The following is a 21,462-nucleotide window of genomic DNA, read 5'->3' on the forward strand; positions in this document are numbered from 1 at the left end:
ACTCGATTGAAAATATGTTTTTCTTGGTACCCAGCTATGGGAGAGAATCATGGCAACGTCCATCAAACAAAAACAAACTAATGTCAAACATCCTTTAAAGCTTCGTTACGCCAAGAAAAATGTCTATGCAAGCCATGAGAAAGTGAAATTATTGACAACCGGAAGAGATTTTTAAAGCAAACAGAATCCAAGGGACCGTCGAGGAAGAGATCCTTCAAGCAAGGGAAAATATCGAGGAATGAAGATTATTCTTTATGGTAAAGAATGAGCTATTTTGTACTTTGTTAGTTCACGACGTTCTAGCAGAGCTTCAGCATATTCTGGCAGCATTCTAGTACACTCAAACCCCGGTGGTTTGACACCAACTGTTGTCAAACGAACGGGGTCACTTTTTAGTTTGACACCCCTTTTACACGGAGCTCACACACACTACCAAACGTTTGTTTTGATAGTGTGCGTGAGTGTCGTGTAAAAAGTGACAGTTCGTCACTTTTTAGTTTGACTTTGACCAACCAACGGGGTACAAACTAAAAAAGTGTCAAACGAAAAAGTGACCAACCACCGGGGGTTGAGTGTAGTAAGGTTCCATCGTTCTATCAGGATTCGTGCAGAACTAGCTCTGCTAGAAAATTCCGTGACTGCTGGGACGGCGTGCATGGCGGAACCACTGAGAAAAAGCAAAAAAAAAACTGCTCGAAATACGGTGTTTTCATTTTTGAACGGAGCACCGGATTCGAGTGGTAGAAATGACATAGAAATGACATCTGGCATCTTCTCACCGTCATTGAAAACGGTCGTGGATAGACCTAGGGGTTCCCAATCGGTGTGAAAAAGTTTAATTCATAGAAAAATTGTGGATTATAATTGTGATTTTAAATCACTTCTCCGACATCAAGAACATGTTTGAACATGTTCGCAATCTTTTAATTCAGTCGGAAAAATATCATTATTCTTGAAAAAAATGTCATTTTTGACCACCATGATTACCCCTTATTCTGGCTCGATGCCGCCATCATGCGACCGCCCAGTTAACTCGATCCGAATTCTGAAACGGAATCTAATTAGAATCGTATACAAATTCCGTTTCAAACGCAACAACCGGTTCCGTGTTCGATAGGGATCTTCATTTTGCAGGGCCATTATGTGCTTATAACTTATGATAGGGTAGTCAGTAGAGACCCTAAATAGGGAGACTGGTCTAAGCTTGCTAAATCGATCTGGCAACGTATGTTTTGAGCTTGGCAACACTGATAAGTTTTGCTGGGCGTAAAGGCAAATGCTCGTTTGGATACGTCAAACTCGCGTCTGTTTGGGTACGTCACTTCGTCCAGTCTCCCTATTTAGGATCTCTAGTAGTCAGAACTCCAATCCAATTCGTACTCGTTGAAAAGTTCTTTCGATTAAATATCCAAAGATAGGCGCATTAAAGATTCGGACAACGTTTTCATCAAAATATCATGAGATCCGGCCTCCAAAAAGTGCATAAATAAAACTTAAGTGCTAATAACTTTTTATAGGGTTATCAGATTTTCAGTGTTTTGGACTCGTTCGAAAGGTCTTTCATTTTTAAGAAGTTCATTTTTCGAGTGGTTTTATAGCCTTTCCTCAGTGAAGTGAGGAAGGCAAAAGCAAAAACTGCTCGAATGGAAATGCTCCATTGTGCCATTCGAGCAGCCTCCCAACTCCGACACATGTTTACAGTGTACCCCGTTTCACCCAGTTTTTCATTGTTTCCCTCTCACCGTGCAAAGCGTAAACAACGTGCTCACGACGACGAGCAGAAGAAACGTCAAACCGCCGAATGAAATCAAAACGTGTGCGCGCTCTGCGAAAACTTTTGAAAATTTAAAATTTGTTGGATTTTTGCGTCGTTTTGTGGTGAATTAAACAACGTTCAAGAGTATAAACCTGCGAAGGCTGCCCCAATGGCCGGACTGGAGCTGATTATCGGCACGTACGAGGAGTACACCGTCGGCTACAAGGTGGAACCGTTCAAAACGGATTCGTCCCGGCAGTACCTGAAGGAAATCTTCTCCACCCACAACCACACGGCGTCGGTGCGCGTGCTCGCGAGCCACGGCAAGCTGTTGGCTTCCGGCGGAGCCGATGACCGGATTTGTATCTTCGACCTGGAGACGGGAACGCTGCGGGACGAGCTGCTGCACCACAACGGAACGGTCAACTGTTTGACGTTTTCGGCGGACGGGAGCTACCTGTTTAGTGGCAGTTCGGACGGGACGATCGCGGCGATCAACGTGAAGAAGCTTGCGGTGGACAAGACGTGGCGGAATGCGCACAAGGCGGCGGTGCTGACCATTACGATTCATCCGCAGGGGAAGTTGGCGCTGTCGCTGGGCGCGGACATGACGCTGCGGACGTGGGATTTGGTGACGGGGCGGACGATCTACACGCGCGGGCTGAAGGGCGATTCGCGGTTTGGCGGGTTTTTGTCGTGGGTCGAGTGGAGTCCGGACGGGGCTCATTTTGCGCTGGTGGGGAACCGTGTGGTGGATGTTGTTTCGGTGGACACGACCAAGTCGGCGCGGACGGTGACCTGCTCGAGTCGGCCGGTTTCGCTCTGCTGGATCTCGGACACGGAAGTGGCCGTCGGGTTGGACGACGGTCACCTGGTTATGTTTGATTTGGGCGATGGAGCGGAGGTGGAACCGGAGAAGATCCGAGCGTACGAGACGCGCCTGAAGGCGATGGCCATCGTCGGGAATCATCTGGCGACGGCGTCGAGTTCCGGGGACATCAGCCTGTGGGAGATTGACGGCAGCGAACTGCACGAACTGTGCACCACCAACATCGGCTGTCGCCCGACCTGTCTGGTGCTGGTCGAAGCGGACAAACACGGCCTGCACAAGTACCTCCAGAAGCAGGACGATTCCAAGGAGGACCTCAAGAACCAGCTGAAGCGAATTCACGCCATCGGCAAGGTCATCGTGGAGCACGAAGATCCGCTGCAGGCCGCCGCCACGCAAAAGGCGCAGAAAAGAGGAAAAAGCAAGAAGCGACCTGCCGGCGGGGAACCTGCGGAACCGCCGACCGGCTTCAGCACGCCACTGGTCAAGAAGGCGAAATCGGCTCAGAAAAAGCGCGCCGCGAATACGAGTGTGGCGTCCGGCATTTGGGAAGAGGAGGACGTTGGGGAGGTGGAACCGTCGGAACCGGTCGCGTCGCCGGTCGGCGAGAAGAAAAAGAAGAAAGCTAAAAAGGGAGACGCGCTGAGTCAAACGATTTCTGGGGCGGTGAAAACGGGGAAGAAGAAGGAAAAGCGAAGGGGATCGCTGTGAAGAAGTTGTTCTAGAATCTAGAATATAATAAATGGAAAACTTTTCAAATAAAAGCCTTATTTTTTCACTCTAAAATTAGTATTTTTTGTTGATCTTATCTCATCCAAGTAATCGATGCTGTTCGAACGTCAATCAAAATTGCTCGACTGTCGATATTCCATTGATATCGACCAAATTCGATACTATTAAGTTCAAACAGATCGAAATTTTTCGATCAATTCTGCTTGATGTTGCTCAAACGGAGATTAAAACATTTCGGATAAGAAAAAATAAACAAAATTCACGCAACTTTACTGGTAAGTATGAGTGAGTGAGACCTTTATTTGGTTCCATACTGGAGAGGAAAAAATAATCAAACATTTCGTTAGTGCTTTCTTCCGATGTTTCCTGGCATCATCATATGTATTACATATCATTAGTGTGGGGTTCTGCGCGTTCTCAGCTTAAAGCATACAGGATTAGACACGTGCACGAGTAGATAGCGTATGAGTGTGTGTTTGTGTGTTATGATAAGGCGAAAAAATGTGTGTTTAAAAAAAAACTCGGAAAATCTTTGCTCGACAAAGGCCCTAAACAGCTAAGTTGGTTGTTACAATTGTGTGTTTTTTGCTTGTTTTACTGAGAGGAAAGATTAGAGTAAATTATGAAGTCGCTTAGCAGTAGCCACGGTCCGGGACGCGCTTCCGCGGGGCGCACTTGATGATGTTGTCCACGCGCAGGATCATTTCGGCGGCTTCCGACGCGGACAGCAGCACCTGTCGCTTGACGGCGAACGATTCCGTGATGCCGAGCTCCTTCATGCAGCCGACCTTGCCCTCGTACATGTTGAGGCCGAGCGTGCTCTTGCCCTGGGAGTGACCGGCACGCAGTTCCGAGATGAGCTGGGCCGAATCGTACCCGGCGTTGTCGGCGATCGTGATCGGCAGCTGGAGCAGAGCGCGTCCGAACGCTTCCATTGCCATCGATTCCTTGCCTGGGGTTTCCGCGGCCAGTTTGAACACGGCAGATGCCATCAGCGTTTCGGAGCAACCTCCGCCGTACACGATACGGGCCTCTTTGACGGTAGCGGCCAGCACGCACAGGGCGTCGTGCAGCGAACGATCCGCCTCGTCGATGATCTGCTGGGTTGCCCCACGGATCACGACGGTACAGGCCTCTCCGAGGGGAACTCCGCTGAAGCGCAGCAGCGTGTCCTCGCCGATCATGACCTGCTCGATCAGATCGCAACGACCGAGACGAACCTGGTCCGGGTTGTCGAAGGTCGACACAATTTCACCTCCCGTCACCAGCGCCAACCGTTCGATTCCGTCGAAATCGGCATGCTCGATGGCCATCACTCCGGCGTCGGCAAACAGCTGCTCCGGGTAGTTGTAGATCAGCTGACGGTTGATGAACACGTTGCAGTTGTGGCCCAGGATGCGGTTCACCTTGTCCTTCATCTTCTCCTTCTCGGCGACCTCCAGCTCGGCGATCTTCGCCATCGAGTCCACCTTGATGCTCGACCCAAACACCTTGATCTTGTCCGTGTCCATCGGCGTGTTGGCAATCAAGATCTTTGCGTTCTCGATGCGCTTCGGCTGGTGCACACCGGGCTTCTTGTCCAGCAGGAAACCCTCGTCCAGGAACGAATCCTCCAAGCAACCACCGGTCTTCTTGATGCGCTGAATCGCGGTCAATTCCCCGGATCCCTTCAACCGCATCACGGCGTCGACGGCCAGCTTGGCAAAGTACTCCTTGTGCTGGGACAGAATCTTCGAGCTGAGCGTCGTCCGGGCAATGTTCATCAAATCCTCCCGGAACTTGTCCGCATCCTTCGAGTTGTCCTGGGCCGCGGCAATCAGCGCCGAACGTGCCGCCTGCGTGGCCGCCCTCCACCCGGCGATGATCGTCTGCGGGTGCAACTTTTGCTCGATCAGCTTCTCGGCCTCGCGCAGCAACTCCGACGCCAGCACCGTCACGGAAGTCGTTCCATCGCCAACCTCATCGTCCTGGACGCGACTCATGTCCACGAGAATCTTCGCCGCCGGATTGTCCACGCCGACCGCCTTCAAAATCGTCGCCCCGTCGTTGGTGACCTCAACCTGGCCGGCGCTGCGGCCGTGCGCCACCAGAATCTTGTCCATTCCCTTCGGGCCGAGTGTGCTCTTGACCAGGTCGCCGATCGCGATGGCCCCCACAAACGAGGACAGCCGGGCGATTTCGCCCTTCTCCTCCTCGGCTTCATTCTTCAGGATTCGAACCGGATTTAGCGAGACCTGAAAAAAAAGCAAAAAAAAAAAACATTAGTCATCGATTCTAACCTCAATCAATCGTAGTAAACAAAGCACAGTTATTTTCAGCCCCAGGACTAGAACATTCCCGGAGGGGTGTTACGCCCCCCTCGTTACTCAAACCAACCAACCGGAACGGAATCGCAACCTCAACGTGGTCCCTCAAACCAGCTGCAACGAAATCGTCCGCGAAAGCCGTGGGCGAACCCCAGTTTTCCTGACCTCACGTGCTGAAAATGCCGGACTGACACCCGGTGCGAGAAAAGTGCTGTTTTGGGGAAAAATCCACATTTAACCGGGAAACTCCACCGCATTTCGCTTGCCCACCCATCAAAGCGTGCTTTTGCGATAGTTTAGGGCGATTTTCTTACCATTTTGAACACTTTTCACTGAAAATTAACTTGCACAGAGGTCGGTCTTTGCGTCGCGGTCGAAAAAACTGAACGGGGAATCAAGACTGCTGCGATGGACGAGGTTGTGCGGCCAACCGAGACTTTTTTTTTACTTTTTGACAGGTAGTACACGCTCAGCCGAAATCGGCTGACTCCACAAGAACTCAGTTTTGGGGTTTTGGGTACTCTTCAAATTTCAATTTCAGCGTAGTTCTTTTGAAACTGGAACAAAACGACTAGACGAAAATTTAACAAAAATGAATTCATATCCAGGTTTTTAAGCGAAGATGGCGTTCGAATTGTGAACGTCCGAAATGTCAAAATCACTCAGTAGCAGCAACATTAGAAAAAAAAATTTGGCTGTCATGCCATGGCACACTTTTTTCGTAATGTTGGTACCACTGTGTGACTTTGACATTTCGGGCGTTCACAATTCGAACGCCATCTTTGCTTAAAAACCTGGATACTGTATTTTAAGGGCATCTCCACCGCAGAGATCTAAATGCGTGGCAAACCTATCGGTTGGATCCCCATTTTAGCTTTGCTCCGTAGCTAATACACGTTTTCGCACCGCTGGGAGCTAATTTGGCTACCGAATCAAGCCCACCGCGGGGATCTAATTTATTTATTTTCAAATTCTAGCCGTTGTGTTTATCGAAATCAATAAAACTACATTCTAGCATGATAGAACATGCTTCCAGTTGCATTATATGTCCTAATTGTTTACTTACATCAATAAAATATCATTTTCAAATTTTTAAAAGAGTTCATCCGATTTGCTCCCGACATGTTTGCACCCCAACTTTCGCACCGCGGGTAGCAGAGCTAAAGCTAAATTAGCCTTCGAGTTCATTCAGCGAAGAAAAAGTTCATCGGGGATCCGTCGAGTAGCCAAGATAGGTGTTCGAGAAGTCGTCGAGCTACCGGTGGCTAATGTTTTCAGCGATTTTTAGAATTATTTGTCTTTGTTTGGTTGAAGTTGCATTTATTTTGATTATCAAATTTGAATAAATATTGAAGAAATCAGTAATTTGGTTCAAAAAGACTTTATTAAATTGAAAAATTGTGTTATTTATCATTATTTAGTATTTTTTAAATAAAAAATAATAAACCACCTATATTTGATATAAGCAAATCATCACAGAAAATTTAAACATTTTTTAATTATGTATTAAAATTCAAATATATACCAAGAATTTTCCTTTTTGTATGCAACTGAAACTCACAAACGTTGAAAATCCCCGCCGAATCTCATGCAGAATTTTTAAATTAAATGGACAGATATAGTTTTTTGGTCGAAATGAGTAAAAACAGAAGTTGTCATTATAGCTGTCAGTCACTATTTCTAGTACCAACCAGCAACCTCTGGACTGAGTCCAGTGCGCTGACTAATTGATCCACACGGATCGAAATGAAGTAAACCAGAGTGAAAATAAATTCTTAAATTCTTAAATTCTTAAATTTTTAAATTCTTAAATTCTTAAATTCTTAAATTCTTAAATTCTTAAATTCTTAAATTCTTAAATTCTTAAATTCTTAAATTCTTAAATTCTTAAATTCTTAAATTCTTAAATTCTTAAATTCTTAAAGTCTTAAATTCTTAAATTCTTAAATTCTTAAATTCTTCAATTCTTCAATTCTTCAATTCTTAAATTCTTAAATTCTTAAATTCTTAAATTCTTAAATTCTTAAATTCTTAAATTCTTAAATTCTTAAATTCTTAAATTCTTAAATTCTTAAATTCTTAAATTCTTAAATTCTTAAATTCTTAAATTTTTAAATTCTTAAATTCTTAAATTCTTAAATTCTTAAATTCTTAAATTCTTAAATTCCTAAATTCTTAAATTCTTAAATTCTTAAATTCTTAAATTCTTAAATTCTTAAATTCCTAAATTCTTAAATTCTTAAATTCTTAAATTCTTAAATTCTTAAATTCTTAAATTCTTAAATTCTTAAATTCTTAAGTTCTTAAATTCTTAAATTCTTAAATTCTTAAATTCTTAAATTCTTAAATTCTTAAATTCTTAAATTCTTAAATTCTTAAATTCTTAAATTCTTAAATTCTTAAATTCTTAAATTCTTAAATTCTTAAATTCTTAAATTCTTAAATTCTTAAATTCTCAAATTCTTTAATTCTTAAATTTTTAAATTCCTGATTTTGAATTCAATTTTTGATCAAAATAGTGTTTTTGAATATTAGAATTTAGGGTTTTTCGTAAATTTATATTTTCGAATTTCTAAATTTCAGATTTTTAAGCTTTTGTAATTTTGACATTTAATTTCGAAATAAAATAAATGCTTTAATATTAAAATTATTCTTCAAATCTCCATACTTTTAATTTAAAATGTTCTACTATTGAGTTTTTCAGTCAGTTTATAGATATTTGTATGATAACTGTCAAGTTTATTTTCACTCTGGTTTACTTCATTTCGATCCGTGTGGATCAATTAGTCAGCGCACTGGACTCAGTCCAGAGGTTGCTGGTTGGTACTAGAAATAGTGACTGACAGCTATAATGACAACTTCTGTTTTTACTCATTTCGACCAAAAAACTATATCTGTCCATTTAATTTAAAAATTCTGCAGAATTTAAGAATTTAAGAATTTAAGAATTTAAGAATTTAAGAATTTAAGAATTTAAGAATTTAAGAATTTAAGAATTTAAGAATTTAAGAATTTAAGAATTTAAGAATTTAAGAATTTAAGAATTTAAGAATTTAAGAATTTAAGAATTTAAGAATTTAAGAATTTAAGAATTTAAGAATTTAAGAATTTAAGAATTTAAGAATTTAAGAATTTAAGAATTTAAGAATTTAAGAATTTAAGAATTTAAGAATTTAAGAATTTAAGAATTTAAGAATTTAAGAATTTAAGAATTTAAGAATTTAAGAATTTAAGAATTTAAGAATTTAAGAATTTAAGAATTTAAGAATTTAAGAATTTAAGAATTTAAGAATTTAAGAATTTAAGAATTTAAGAATTTAAGAATTTAAGAATTTAAGAATTTAAGAATTTAAGAATTTCAGAATTTCAGAATTTCAGAATTTAAGAATTTAAGAATTTAAGAATTTAAGAATTTAAGAATTTAAGAATTTAAGAATTTAAGAATTTAAGAATTTAAGAATTTAAGAATTTAAGAATTTAAGAATTTAAGAATTTAAGAATTTAAGAATTTAAGAATTTAAGAATTTAAGAATTTAAGAATTTAAGAATTTAAGAAATTAAGATCAGGATTGCTAGGATTGCTTGTTTTCAAATCCGTATTGGCTTATTTAAAATGTTATGCTTGAATTTTGCTTGTTACTCAATACAAATGACTTGTCTCTTGCATGTCCGGCAGTAGATCGACAATGCGTTGACCAAAATTAAACAAACACAGCCCCAATCTGACCTAAAAAACTAAACTGCATCACCCCAGATTACCAAAAGTTATTTTTCATGCGTTAACTTGCAGCACGGAAGGTAAAATATCTCCAAACTCGAATAATTGAAATCGAAAAATCAATCATCACTCCTAATGTAAACATTTACTGACGTGAGCAGGATAAACTCTATGTTTACAAACTCACATTGGCCCAATTACATTGTTTTGCTTGAAAAAACCATCCGTCAGACGATTTGCTCCTGGTAGATCCAGGAGCTAACCTGAGTTTTGTTTAGATTCGGATGAACACGGATGAACTCGAACCTAAATTAGCTCTCGCACAAGTACCGCGGTGGGCTTGACGCGGGTGCCAAATTAGCTTTGCAACGCAATTAGGTCCCTGCGGTGGAGATGCCCTAACATTTCAATAGGGCGAATCTGCATTTGTAAACAAGCAGGCTATCCCTTTCGCTCAAGTGACAGTTCACGTCAAGTAAGAGGGGGATAGACTGATTGTTTACAAACGCAGATTCGCCCTATTGAACTGTTACTACGGAATTTTAACATCGCCCGTTCTCCCACACTCAACGGCCTCAGCACGTCGCGGGCCGAATCTTCATTTATTCTCCAATATTCTCAGCAACTGCATCTGCGCATATGTCAAATCGTCTGTCAGAACCCTTTTTGAGGGATACTTCTGATTTTGAGTGTAACCCAAATTAATCCAAATTTTTGGCCTGTTTTGTTATTAGCGTGTAACTGTTTTATTTTGTTGTCCCTTATTTTTGTGGCCGCTATCCCAGATCGAAAGTCCGTAAACCCACGATGTTTTGTAAGGCAACGATGTTTTTCGAAAATTTCGATGAACTGTATGCTACGCGTTAGAGCGAAAGAGAAAGCATGCTTTGTATTTTCATCGAAGTTTCGCTTAGCATGCTATCTCACTCCTTCATGTTTGCGAATTTTTCGGCAGTTCTGTCAAACCTTGTCAAACGAAAAAAAACAGCATGGCGAGCACGTTTGCTCCATCACGAAAATTTGGTGGTCAGCTTTTCCGGGTTTGTTCCGGGTTGTAGGTGGAACTGGCAGGCCAACAAACACCCGCAGATTCTCGCCATGTTGATAAGGAGTGGATTTTAAAGGTAAATTATAGGCTGTCTGTTTTTACTAGCTGTAAACTTTTTCAATTTCAGGGCCAAGTTATCAGAAAGGAGGCAAACTCCACTGAAATTCGCAAACCTCCGGTGTGGTTCCGCTTTCCGTTGCTCCACGATGTCCATCGATTTTAACGTGTTTAGTCAGCTAGCCGTCGTAAATTGTGTCCGCAAGCTCAACACGGGAACTACTCCCGGAATGCGGTCTTAGGGACGGTTCCACTTCCGCTTTTTGCTTAACTCAGTGTAATAATTTCATTTTTTTTTTCTCTTTAAACAGGTTGATGCCACCCGGAATTGTCACGAGGGACGATCATGGCAGACGAGCGGTCGCCACCCTACAAGTGCCCTCGGAAATCGTTCCAAAGCCGGAACTGGTTAGAAAGACGGTTCCGGCTCTACAAGTGTTCCCAAAGCGACGGTTGAGATGCTCCACGAACGCGTCCAGGTTCGGTTGACGAAGACGGATCCACGTACTTGTCCACAAGCGGTCCAACGCAGGTTCTCCGACAAACTTCAGAACCACGTCAACGAATACGACGCCGGAACCGACCTCCCGAGGCGTCATCAACATGATTCAGCTGCCGAGTTCGAGCCGGAAAAGGCCGTGTTGTGTGCCACCTCTTTGACCTGGAAGAATTTGAAAGTTAGTGGTGCAAAAAGCCGCTGACATCGCGAACAAACGCAACCTCCAAGGTTGGCCACTCGCAGAAGCGAGACCAGTACCGGGATCACAACGATCACCGGCTCCGATGAGGCCAAGGAACGTCTCAAGTTGCGTCGCGAAGAGGACCAGCGAAGGAAGATGGAATGCAAGCAGGTCGAGGCCAGGAAGCTGCAGGAGTTGGAAAAATGCAAACCCCAAGGTTGGCCGCCCGGCTGCAGCGAGGCCAGCACCAGGATCACAACGACCATATTTGCCGACGGAGGCGTTCATGGAGTCGGAGATTGTCGTTCAGCGGCCCTTAATCGACCATCAGTCGACTACCACCGCCCTAGCAATAGAATGGCCACGTCGGTGGTCAAGAGCGCAAAGAAGGTCATGGATCCGTCGCCCTGTGGTCAACATTCGAGAGGACGGTCGTAAGAACATGCCAAGGTCGGGGACGGTGATCTCAGCCGATCAATTCGATACCAGAGTGAATCACCCGATGGTCACGGGAGGCCATCTAGTTTTTTAACGGAGTCTGTAGCAGTCGCGGAGACGGTGGCCGGCAAAATCTGGCCCAACGCGAACAGAGGGATTTTGGTGAGAACAAATACAAATGCATTCGAATAAGTTATCATAATTTCATCATGTTTTCTTTTCTCTCTCTAGATTAGCAGCGTCTCCGAGCTTCTTGTAGACTCAGCAACATCAACGGAATCGGCACCAGTCACGATTCCTACAACGACGACATGCAACATTACCAGGAACGTTCCGCCACCAAGATCAAGAAGAAAGATAAAAAAATGCCTCGGCGGCCTAAAGATTATATGCTGACCCTGTACAAAACTAAATTTGGCTATCTGGCCGATAACTTTCGGATGACAGTGCGAGTTTCACGGTATAAATTTGAAATCATTTCTTTTCTTTCAAATGTACTCAAATCGGTATGATCTTTACAGAATCGCCACACATAAACGTTTTTCTCAACCAGAATGATCCAAACCAGCATGTGGCCACAAAGCGGTCCCAGGCCGAACTAGAGATGAAGGTGAAGATTCCGGCGGCGTTCTAAACTGGGCGAAACACTCCTCCTTCTCCTGAATAATTTGACAACATCTAGATCAACGTGGGACTCTCGGGAGCGACCAGCAAGACCACCTCGGATGTGGCGTAGTTGTCGTTGGCAGCGGAATCAGTGCCACTGAAGGACAGGTAGAACATTAATCTTGGAATATTCCAACTCAAGCTAACGTTTCCCTTTTCCAGCTCAATAATTCCGGGCAACATTCACCGGAACAACGTCCGGCAATTTCATGAACCGAGAACCAGAATCACATCGAAAATCTCCAGAACCACTTCAACAACTGGATTATGAAAACGAAACCGGTAGGCAACCAAGCTGTCTCAGGCCACCAACCGTGCGCTGATGCTATCGTTTGTGTATCGCGGAGGAAGTTCCAGATCGCTGCAGCCAACGTGGGACGGTCCAAGATCGTACGACGACCGAGACAATCGGCAGAAGGCGGAAGAGTAGGCGATCGCGAGCCTCGCGGACAAATGCAACCTCCAAGGTTGGCCAACCAGCAGCAGCGAAACCTACACCGGGATCACGGCGGTCATTGGCGTGACTCTTCGTCGGCGGTGGCTCCGTTCATGAATCCGGAGATTGTCGTTCAGAGGCCCATCATCCAGCGCACGAGGCATCGAGGCTATCACCAAGAACGACGAGTTTGATTTCAACTAGAATTTAAAGTTTTCGGATGACGAGTCCCGCCGAAGTCGCGCCAACAACAGTAACAACTTCACAACCGGGAAGAGGACAAGCGCATGGATTAAAGTCGCGAAGACGCGAGCAGGACCGACTGGAGCAGGATCAACGCGAACGCGAACGCCAAGAGCGTGAATCGGTGGCCACGTCGGCGTCGGAAGTCGTTGAAACTGGACGCCGAGGACGAGGAACGTCTCAAATTGCATCCTCCCCGCGATGAGAGGAACGCGAGCAGGCCGCGGCCATGAAGCTGCAGCAACTGGAGCAGAAGCTGAAGAGTTGAAGGCAAAGGACCGGGTCACCGGTCAAGAACGGCCATAAGGATCAGCAGAACGAGCTTCCAAACTGATCTACCGTCGTGTTTCAATAAGAGTAAACTAGAGCGAAATCTTTCCGGAACATTTTGCACGGAAGTCAACCGCAGGGTAGTTGAATCGACGAGTTTCAGATATGTGGCAACGAGAACGACCATTTCGAGCCATTGCAAGCACCATCAGCCGTAACAGCAGCAGCAGATCATCTTCGGATCTTGAGAGTGAAACGGAAAAGGTGAACCGTCGACTGGCGGAGGCGGCCATTGTGTTGGCCAAGGAAACCCAGAGGCAGCAGTTCCAGCAGTAACACGATTCGCGTTGATTTGGAGAGCGAGCGAAACTCCGGGAAAGCTGGAGTCGTCGAGATGGAAGAGCAGAAGCCCAGAGAACCTGCTTGGCTGCTGTCGAAGCCTTGGGAAGATTTGGTAGAAGCTGCGAAGGAAGCCAGCAAGTCACTTGACGTGAGCGCAACCTCGTTGGATGCGATGGCGCATGAAAAGGACGCTTCCGGATCGGATGATGGCAGGAACGACAATGGCAGGGTGTCTGCAGACCGTTTTGAAGGACCAGATCAATCGTAACCGGTTCACGTTCCTGGCGCATTCCCCCTGCTGCAATCTGGGAATGCCACTCGGGGCGGCCATGGCCTTGTAAGAAACGACGAAAGCAACGCTGCACAGAAGTGGCCCCTGCCCTGCAAGTGCCCTGGAAACAACGGTGCTATCAGACCGATGGGTGAAATGTTGCACGATCCGTCCCCGGAATCGGTCCCCATTTGCCTGAAGTTTTTCTCTCCTTCCTTACAGTTCAATTCGAGCTTAAAACTATGGAAAATACCGGATGAGTTAAATTAACTTTATTACTGACAATTTTATGAAAATAAACAAACGAAAAATCAAAAACGCATGTTTTATTGACAACAAATCGAATGACAGATGAAAGAAAAAGAAGAAGAAGAAAACAAAAATCAGGTTGATGCGCGTCCGATTTTTCACCATTACGTCGTTCTTACATCGCCCCCGCACGTAGGCCTCTCGCGATGTTCGAACAAGGTTGACAGGTTTACGTTTCGGGTGCAAAATACCTTGATTCGGGTCTGATGCGTGTCTCAAAATCAGACCCGCATCGGCCCCTGTAGGTCTGATCGTCGCTCTGACGATCAGACCCGATCGGCCCCGTATTTCTTACTGGGTAGCTGTTGAGGGTTAAGTTTCGTTAAATATTCTTGACTCAACAAAACCACCCTCCGTTGCTCACATGCCTGTGTGTTGATACTAAAGAATCTGCTGAATCGAGTGATTAACGACTAACTAAGCATTTTAGATTTGTGTTTAGTTCTAGCTAGAAACTTGAGAAAAGGTACTGTTCGTTAACAAATTGAAGATTAATTAGTCAAGCTGTTAAAAGTAAAATCATTAAAAAATATGTTTACTGTTTAAAAAAAGGTGCTGTGTTAATGCTACAAGGATAACCATCATGACGAAGAACTTTTGATACTTGAATAGCACGTCCAGGGATGGGAATGAACGTTTCATTTCGCTTTGCGAAATTTTGGATTGCCAACTGTAGTGACCGTATGCCTTTTTAAGGTTCCCGCTCAACAGATCGAAATCCTCACGATGACCCAGTGCAGAAGCTGCAACGCCAGCATCGACACCGACGCCGAGTGGACAGTCCAGTGCAGCGGCCAGTGTGGCTTGTCCTTCCACGTGCGCTGCTCCCACCTCACGCCGTCCCAGTATTCGGCGTGGTCCGACGAGGTGGGCCTGCTGTGGTTCTGCCCGGAATGTTTGCCCCAGTTCAACCCGGCGGTGGACGCCATCCGAAAGAGTACGGTGACCCGCGTGGAGGACCTCGAAACCAAGCTGGACCGTGGGTTGGACCGAGTTGAAGGCTTGCTGATGGGGATGAGCGGAAGTGGGACGAACATGGTGCAGGAGCCGAAGGATGAAGTTCTTCTTCCCGCACTGCCAACGGAACTTTGGGAGTTGATTTTCCAGCATTTGAACTTGTACACGCTGAAGAAGGTTCGGCTGACGTGTCGCAGCTGGAACGAGATCGTCACCTGTTGCCCATCATTGTCGAACGGATATGTGTTTAAGATTTCCATGCCACCGAAAGCAGCGGACATTAGGCACCTCCGGAAAGTGCTAGCTCGCCCGGGCCAATACACCAACGTCAAGGTTACGCTTGAGCCTTTTGCGAACCCATTCCAAGCCGTTTGGTGGAAGTCGGCGTGGCAGTCGTTTGGTCAAACCGTTCAGATACTCAAATGTAAAGCCAAGAATGAGACCAACCCAATTATGATGGAGATGCTTAGCCGTATGCCGAATTTGAAGGACTTCACATACTCTCAAACACCCGATTGGAGGGATCGTATGGACGAAATGATCGATGATATACCTTCCACAATTAGACTAGATCACGTCCAGCGGTTGTGGCTAAAGAAAACTGACATGAACGTTGGTATGCTAAGCATTTTTGCTAGGATTTTCAAGAAATTAAAGGTCATCAAATTCAAAACAAGATGCGGCCCCATTTTCATGATGCATAGAGGCTACGAACAAAAGTGCGTTGATCTTCTGAAAGCCAACAAAAACACGTTGGAAGAGGTGAAACTCTACCCAACAAACCGCATCCTCGATGTGCTAACCAACTTTGATAAGATTCAGCTGAAGCGCGTTTCTCTTGATTACAATGAGAATGTAACAATAGGGAAAATAATTCAACTGACTAAACGCCAAACTAAAATCGAACGCCTCCACATAATTGTAAAGTTCCAGAACATTTCGGTAAGTGAACATTGTTCTGGCGAAAGATTTCTGTAATATTAACTTGGTTTTCCAATCCACAGGCTCTCTACGACATAGTGCGCAACCTGCCCAATCTGAAAAGCTTCAAGTTCTCTCTTCCCGAGTCTGAAGCTGCCCTGAACGCAATTCCCGCTTTCCTGTCCACGTTGACCAAGCTGGAAACGCTCGGCATTCGCACGTTGAGTGTTCCAAACGCAGAAGCCGGCTTCAGTTTCGGCGAAGCCAGCCTTCCCAAGCTAAGAAACTTCAAGGCAATACTCGTCTACTTTGCCAAAGATTCGCTGCCAAGCTTTGTCGCCCGCTGTCCCCGACTTCGCACCGTTTTGCTGCGCAACGCCCGCATCCATTGGGCCGACTTTCCGGCGTTGGTCACGCGAGCCCCATCGCTGGACCAGCTGAAGCTGCTTTACCTCGAGAAGCACTGTCCCGGCCAAGACGTGCTTACGAACGTGCCAGCGCAGACCTCAAACCTGCGCCATTTGCAACTCACCGGCTGCGAAGTCCCGGAGGAACTTGTCCGCAACGTTGGCTACCTCTGCCCGAAGCTGGAGCTGCTGTACATGAGCCGGTTTCCGGCCTTTCGCGAGTGGCTGCGGGACAGCACGATGGAGGAGCTGTGTCCGACGTTGGAGCATTTGCGCGAGATTAAGCTGTACGACTTTGAGTACCTGAGCGAACGGGCGTTGGAGTGTTTGGTGGAGAATTGTCCCCGTGTGGAGAAGCTGCTGCTGGGAGATTGTGCGCTGATCAATGAAGATGTGGCGCGCGACGTGTTGAGACCGCTGAAGGGGGCGGAGTTGATTTTCAACTGTGCCATGTACAAGGACAGGAAGAAGCCTAGGGGGTAGCCGACGGCGTGTAGCACTTCCATTTTATCTTGTTATGTTGTTATTCATTTTCATTTCATTCATTTTACTGCTCGTACAACCTGCGGGTCATGAGCTATCTCCAGATGCGTTGCAGTCTAACTCGGTTCTGGGCTGCTTCTCTCGAATTCCGTCTCGGAACCTATATTATTATTACAAGACTCGAAAATATTGCGTATATTAAGTATATTTTAAGAAGTTATCTGAATTATAAACAACTGAAATAAAGTTAAAACATCCTAAAACACATTCCCTTTTTTGGTTAATTAAAAGTGGAATCATTTCCATTTTTCAGCACAGCTAGACGGAAACAAATACACGGGTCCCCCACAGACCGTTATTATGAAGAAAAAATTTCCACCCAAACCAATGATTGGACATGGTTCCTGGGACCATTCTGCACCTCTGGGCCGAGTTTCAAAATATTTGCCGGCAGAAATTTCGAATACGGTCAGTTTTAGTGTTTTGAGTAGAAATTAAGGGGAAATCGCATGTAAATGCGTAGGAAAAGATCAAAGTTTCAATGTTTTAACTCCGAAACATTACTGGTCATGGTTTTAAATTGTACTAACATGTAGCAGAATGATTTAAAAACGACTTACAGCACTGACTTAGCCGAATTAAGCCTAAGTCAAGTGACTTAAGTCATTATTTACAAGTTTATACCTTAATATTTAAAAAAAAAACTCTTACATCAAGGAATTTTCAGTCAAAGAAAACTAGATTGCCCAAAAATAACTTAAAATGGGGTGACTTTGAGCCAAGGGGTGACATTGTACCAAATTTTACGATTTTATAATAGCCAGATAGCTTACCAACAAGCTCGATAAGCTTGAATTGCAAAGTATAATCGTAGCAAATATTGTTCTTAGATTTTGTTGTCCTCTGCCATAAAAAGTTCAATAAGAACGAAAAACTAAAAAAACAATAGATAAGCCTTACCGCTTCACCCCAACAAGAGTTTAGGACACAAGTCACATTGAAAACTTACATCGCCTGTACATATTTGACTATACCGGGTTCGGTGGTGGAGTGTTAAACGTGGTTGCCTCTCACCCTTGTTGGGCTGGTATTGTTTGTAGAGCGAACAATTTGATTTGATTTGATATTTAACTGTACTATTTCCATGTTTTCATAAGATATGCCAAGCTTGTTATAAGATTGATTATGTTTTCACATTGGGCAGAAGTAGGTTTTGTTTTGATGAATACATTATTAGTGAACGTTCTTGATGATCAATAATATGTTCTATTGAATTCTAACTATGAGTTACTTTAATCAATTATAAAATGTATTTCTTTAATTTATGACGATAACTGCAATGTTGGAAAATAATTGGTTGGTTTTTAAATATTAATCTTGTGGGAAGTTGTGTCATTAAACTTTTGCTAATTATTATCATTACACAGGACAACAAAAATATATGAGCTAAATGATAGCTGAAGTACTCTCCAGATTTCATTCGTAAGGTTGAAATTTGTAAACGGTTAAAAACAAAAAAGAACAATGTTGTTCTAATTGCAATGTCAAAAACTTGCCACGTACAAAAATGATGATGTGAGCATCATTTTCAAAATTTGGAGGATTCCAGGAGATAGTAAATTTATTTTAATTTATTTAATTTTTAATCAAAAGGCTTTATTTAAACAGATTAAGCAGATTTGCGTAGCAATATCATCAAATCGCTCTGTGGGAGCATAAATAGACCAAATTAATCCGTCTACAAATAAATAAATTATCATAATATTCAAGCTTATAAAGCAATCTTTATGCATTTGGTGGTACAATGTCACCCCTTGGCTCAAAGTCACCCCATTTTAAGTTATTTTTGGGCAATCTAGTTTTCTTTGACTGAAAATTCCTTGATGTAAGAGTTTTTTTTTTAATATTAAGGTATAAACTTGTAAATAATGACTTAAGTCACTTGACTTAGGCTTAATTCGGCTAAGTCAGTGCTGTAAGTCGTTTTTAAATCATTCTGCTACATGTTAGTACAATTTAAAACCATGACCAGTAATGTTTCGGAGTTAAAACATTGAAACTTTGATCTTTTCCTACGCATTTACATGCGATTTCCCCTTAATTTCTACTCAAAACACTAAAACTGACCGTATTCGAAATTTCTGCCGGCAAATATTTTGAAACTCGGCCCAGAGGTGCAGAATGGTCCCAGGAACCATGTCCAATCATTGGTTTGGGTGGAAATTTTTTCTTCATAATAACGGTCTGTGGGGGACCCGTGAAATATCAAATTGGTGGTTGGTCACTTTCGTTTGACACTTTTTTAGTTTGTACCCCGTTGGTTGGTCAAAGTCAAACTAAAAAGTGACGAGTGACACTATCAAAACAAACGTTTGATAGTGTGTGTGAACTCCGTGTAAAAGGGGTGTCAAACTAAAAAGTGACCCCGTTCGTTTGACAACAGTTGGTGTCAAACCACCGGGGTTTGAGTGTATTTGGCTTTGTTTTTGTTTTTTGACGTGTGACTATGCCTTATAAGGGCATCTCCACCGCAGGGACCTAATTGCGTTGCAAAGCTAATTTGGCACCCGCGTCAAGCCCACCGCGGTACTTGTGCGAGAGCTAATTTAGGTTCGAGTTCATCCGTGTTCATCCGAATCTAAACAAAACTCAGGTTCGAGCTCAGGTTAGCTCCGGGAGCAAATCGTCTGACGGATGGTTTTTTCAGACAAAACAATGTAATTGGGCCAATGTGAGTTTGTAAACAAAGAGCCAATACGGATTTGAAAACAAGCAATTCGAGCATATGGGTCCTAATATGAAGCTTAGATTGCTGATATTATTGTTTACAGCGATAAAGTTTATTTTTCTGAGTACGACCACAAAGAATTTAAAATGGATTTTTAAGGCCGATGCAAATATTAAAAAAAGTTTTTGTCCCTCGGCCCTGGCCGAGGTCAAGGGGGGGGCAAAAAAATAAAAAAATATAAAAATTTAAATAACAAGCCATAGTCTTCACATTTAAATGAAAAAAGTGTTTTAAAATGCATTTTACACTAGTTCAGTTGTTTTGCAATCATTAGTTTTCAAAAAAATCTAAGATCTGACAAAAACAAAAATTGTATCGAAAAAAAAGGTTTTGCATCAAAAATTTTCAAAAAATCTTAAGATTTTTTAATAAACCCAAACATGCTAAAAATGATTTTAAACGCAGAAGAATGTATTTTAATTTGATTTCAGCTGGTTGCACTTGAATTTTCATTGAAATTTTGAAGTTTATTGTAAAAATATTTTTTTTGCCCCCTGATTTTTCGGGCCAATTTTGAAGGGGGGGTGACAAAAACTTTTAAAAATATTTGTACCAGCCTAAATCAATTTTGAAAAATTAACCTCGCGGTCCTTCTTGACAGAAAAGCTCCTTCTTAAATTCTTAAATTCTTAAATTCTTAAGTTCTTAAATTCCTCAATTCTTAAATTCCCAAATTATTAAATTTTCAAAATCCAGATTTTGAATTTATTTTTTTTATTTTTGATAAAAATTGTGTTTTTGAATGTTAGAATTTCGGGTTTTTCGTAAATTTGTAAATTTTACTTAATTTCGATTCCGTCTGTGTGGATCAATTGGACAGCGCACTGGACTCACAATCCAGAGGTTGCTGATTGGTACTAGCAATAGTGGCCGACAGCTATAAAGACAACTTCTTTTTTTACTCCATTTCGACCAAAAAACTATATCTGTCCTTTTAATTTCAAAATTCTGCATTTTTAGATTCGGCGGGGATTTTAAATATTATTATATCGAACACAAGATTATTAAAAAGGAAAATTCCAATTCTTCGATTTTTTCATCAGAACATATTGCAAACAAGCACCGCGCGAAGAAACGTCAAACGCCACTTTTCGTTTATGCTGCGTACCGCTTAAGAAAAATCTTTTCGTGACCCTTTCCCTGACCGTATCTTGGGCGTTTTTTTATATGGAGTTTTGGGTTCCTTCGGATCTGCGTATCAGCCTTTACGGTACAACCATTGAAAATATTTTGAAATGAAATGAAAAAAATAAATAATAAAAATAAACGTATTCGTAATTTTACCTTACTCCTCACAGACGTGAGCAAGATACACCCTTTGTTTACTAACTCACATTGGACCAATTACATTGTTTCGCTTGATATATATTTGAATTTTATACATAATTTAAAAATGTTCAAAATTTTTAAATTTTGGACATTCATGGTTGATTATTTTTTATTTAAAAAATACAAACAAATATATAAATTCCACAACTTTTCAATTTAATAAAATCGTTTTGAACTAAATTACTGATTTCTTTAATATTCATTCGAATTTGATATTCAAAATAAATGCATCTTCAACCAAAACAAATACAAATAATTCAAAAAATCGCTAAAAAAAAAACAAACGAACAACAACAAACAAGCAAACATGTCGGAAGCAAATCGGATGAACTCTTTCTAAAATTTAAAAAAGGATATTTTATTGATGTAAGCAAACAATTAGGACATATAATGCAATTGGAAGCATGTTCTATCATGCTAGAATGTAGTTTTATTGATTTCGATCAACAAAACGGCTAGAATTTGAAAATGAATAA

At 42.6% G+C, this 21,462-nt stretch overlaps 3 protein-coding genes and 1 long non-coding RNA gene across 5 annotated transcripts; 3 read left to right on the forward strand and 1 right to left on the reverse strand.

The window, feature by feature from the left end:
- Positions 1 to 1,771: 1,771 nt before the first annotated feature.
- LOC120432279 (p21-activated protein kinase-interacting protein 1-like) lies at positions 1,772 to 3,371 on the forward strand. Its single transcript, XM_039597465.2, has one exon. The coding sequence runs from the start codon at positions 1,926 to 1,928 to the stop codon at positions 3,294 to 3,296; it is 1,371 nt and encodes a 456-aa protein (XP_039453399.1). The 5' UTR covers positions 1,772 to 1,925; the 3' UTR covers positions 3,297 to 3,371.
- A 214-nt stretch (positions 3,372 to 3,585) lies between these two features.
- Positions 3,586 to 6,086, reverse strand: LOC120432245 (T-complex protein 1 subunit beta). Its single transcript, XM_039597419.2, has 2 exons — positions 5,938 to 6,086; positions 3,586 to 5,551 (listed from the first exon to the last, which is right to left on the reverse strand). Exons 1-2 carry the CDS (start codon positions 5,938 to 5,940, stop codon positions 3,950 to 3,952), a joined length of 1,605 nt encoding a protein of 534 aa, XP_039453353.1. The 5' UTR covers positions 5,941 to 6,086; the 3' UTR covers positions 3,586 to 3,949.
- A 5,421-nt stretch (positions 6,087 to 11,507) lies between these two features.
- LOC120432293 (uncharacterized) lies at positions 11,508 to 14,044 on the forward strand. Its single transcript, XR_005608048.2, has 4 exons — positions 11,508 to 11,726; positions 11,796 to 12,024; positions 12,086 to 12,338; positions 12,393 to 14,044. It is a non-coding gene; the product is annotated as an uncharacterized LOC120432293 (long non-coding RNA).
- A 387-nt stretch (positions 14,045 to 14,431) lies between these two features.
- LOC120432326 (uncharacterized) lies at positions 14,432 to 17,154 on the forward strand. 2 transcript variants are annotated; one of them, XM_039597511.2, is made up of 3 exons: positions 14,434 to 14,567; positions 14,654 to 16,000; positions 16,063 to 17,154. In XM_039597511.2, the coding sequence occupies exons 2-3, from the start codon at positions 14,828 to 14,830 to the stop codon at positions 16,867 to 16,869; spliced, it is 1,980 nt and encodes a 659-aa protein (XP_039453445.1). In that variant the 5' UTR covers positions 14,434 to 14,567; positions 14,654 to 14,827; the 3' UTR covers positions 16,870 to 17,154. The 2 variants fall into 2 exon arrangements, with proteins under 2 accessions (XP_052562215.1, XP_039453445.1); XM_052706255.1 differs by having other exon boundaries at positions 14,432 to 16,000.
- Positions 17,155 to 21,462: the final 4,308 nt, after the last annotated feature.

Source organism: Culex pipiens, chromosome 1 (assembly GCF_016801865.2).
Source record: "Culex pipiens pallens isolate TS chromosome 1, TS_CPP_V2, whole genome shotgun sequence".
In the NCBI taxonomy this organism is placed as follows: domain Eukaryota; kingdom Metazoa; phylum Arthropoda; class Insecta; order Diptera; family Culicidae; genus Culex; species Culex pipiens.

Coding starts and splice junctions, on each gene's coding strand:
- LOC120432326 (XM_052706255.1), top strand. CDS start 14,828: ATGACCCAGTGCAGAAGCTGCAACGCCAGCATCGACACCGACGCCGAG. Junction 16,001..16,062: donor TAAAGTTCCAGAACATTTCG/GTAAGTGAACAT, acceptor TCCAATCCACAG/GCTCTCTACGACATAGTGCG.
- LOC120432279 (XM_039597465.2), top strand. CDS start 1,926: ATGGCCGGACTGGAGCTGATTATCGGCACGTACGAGGAGTACACCGTC.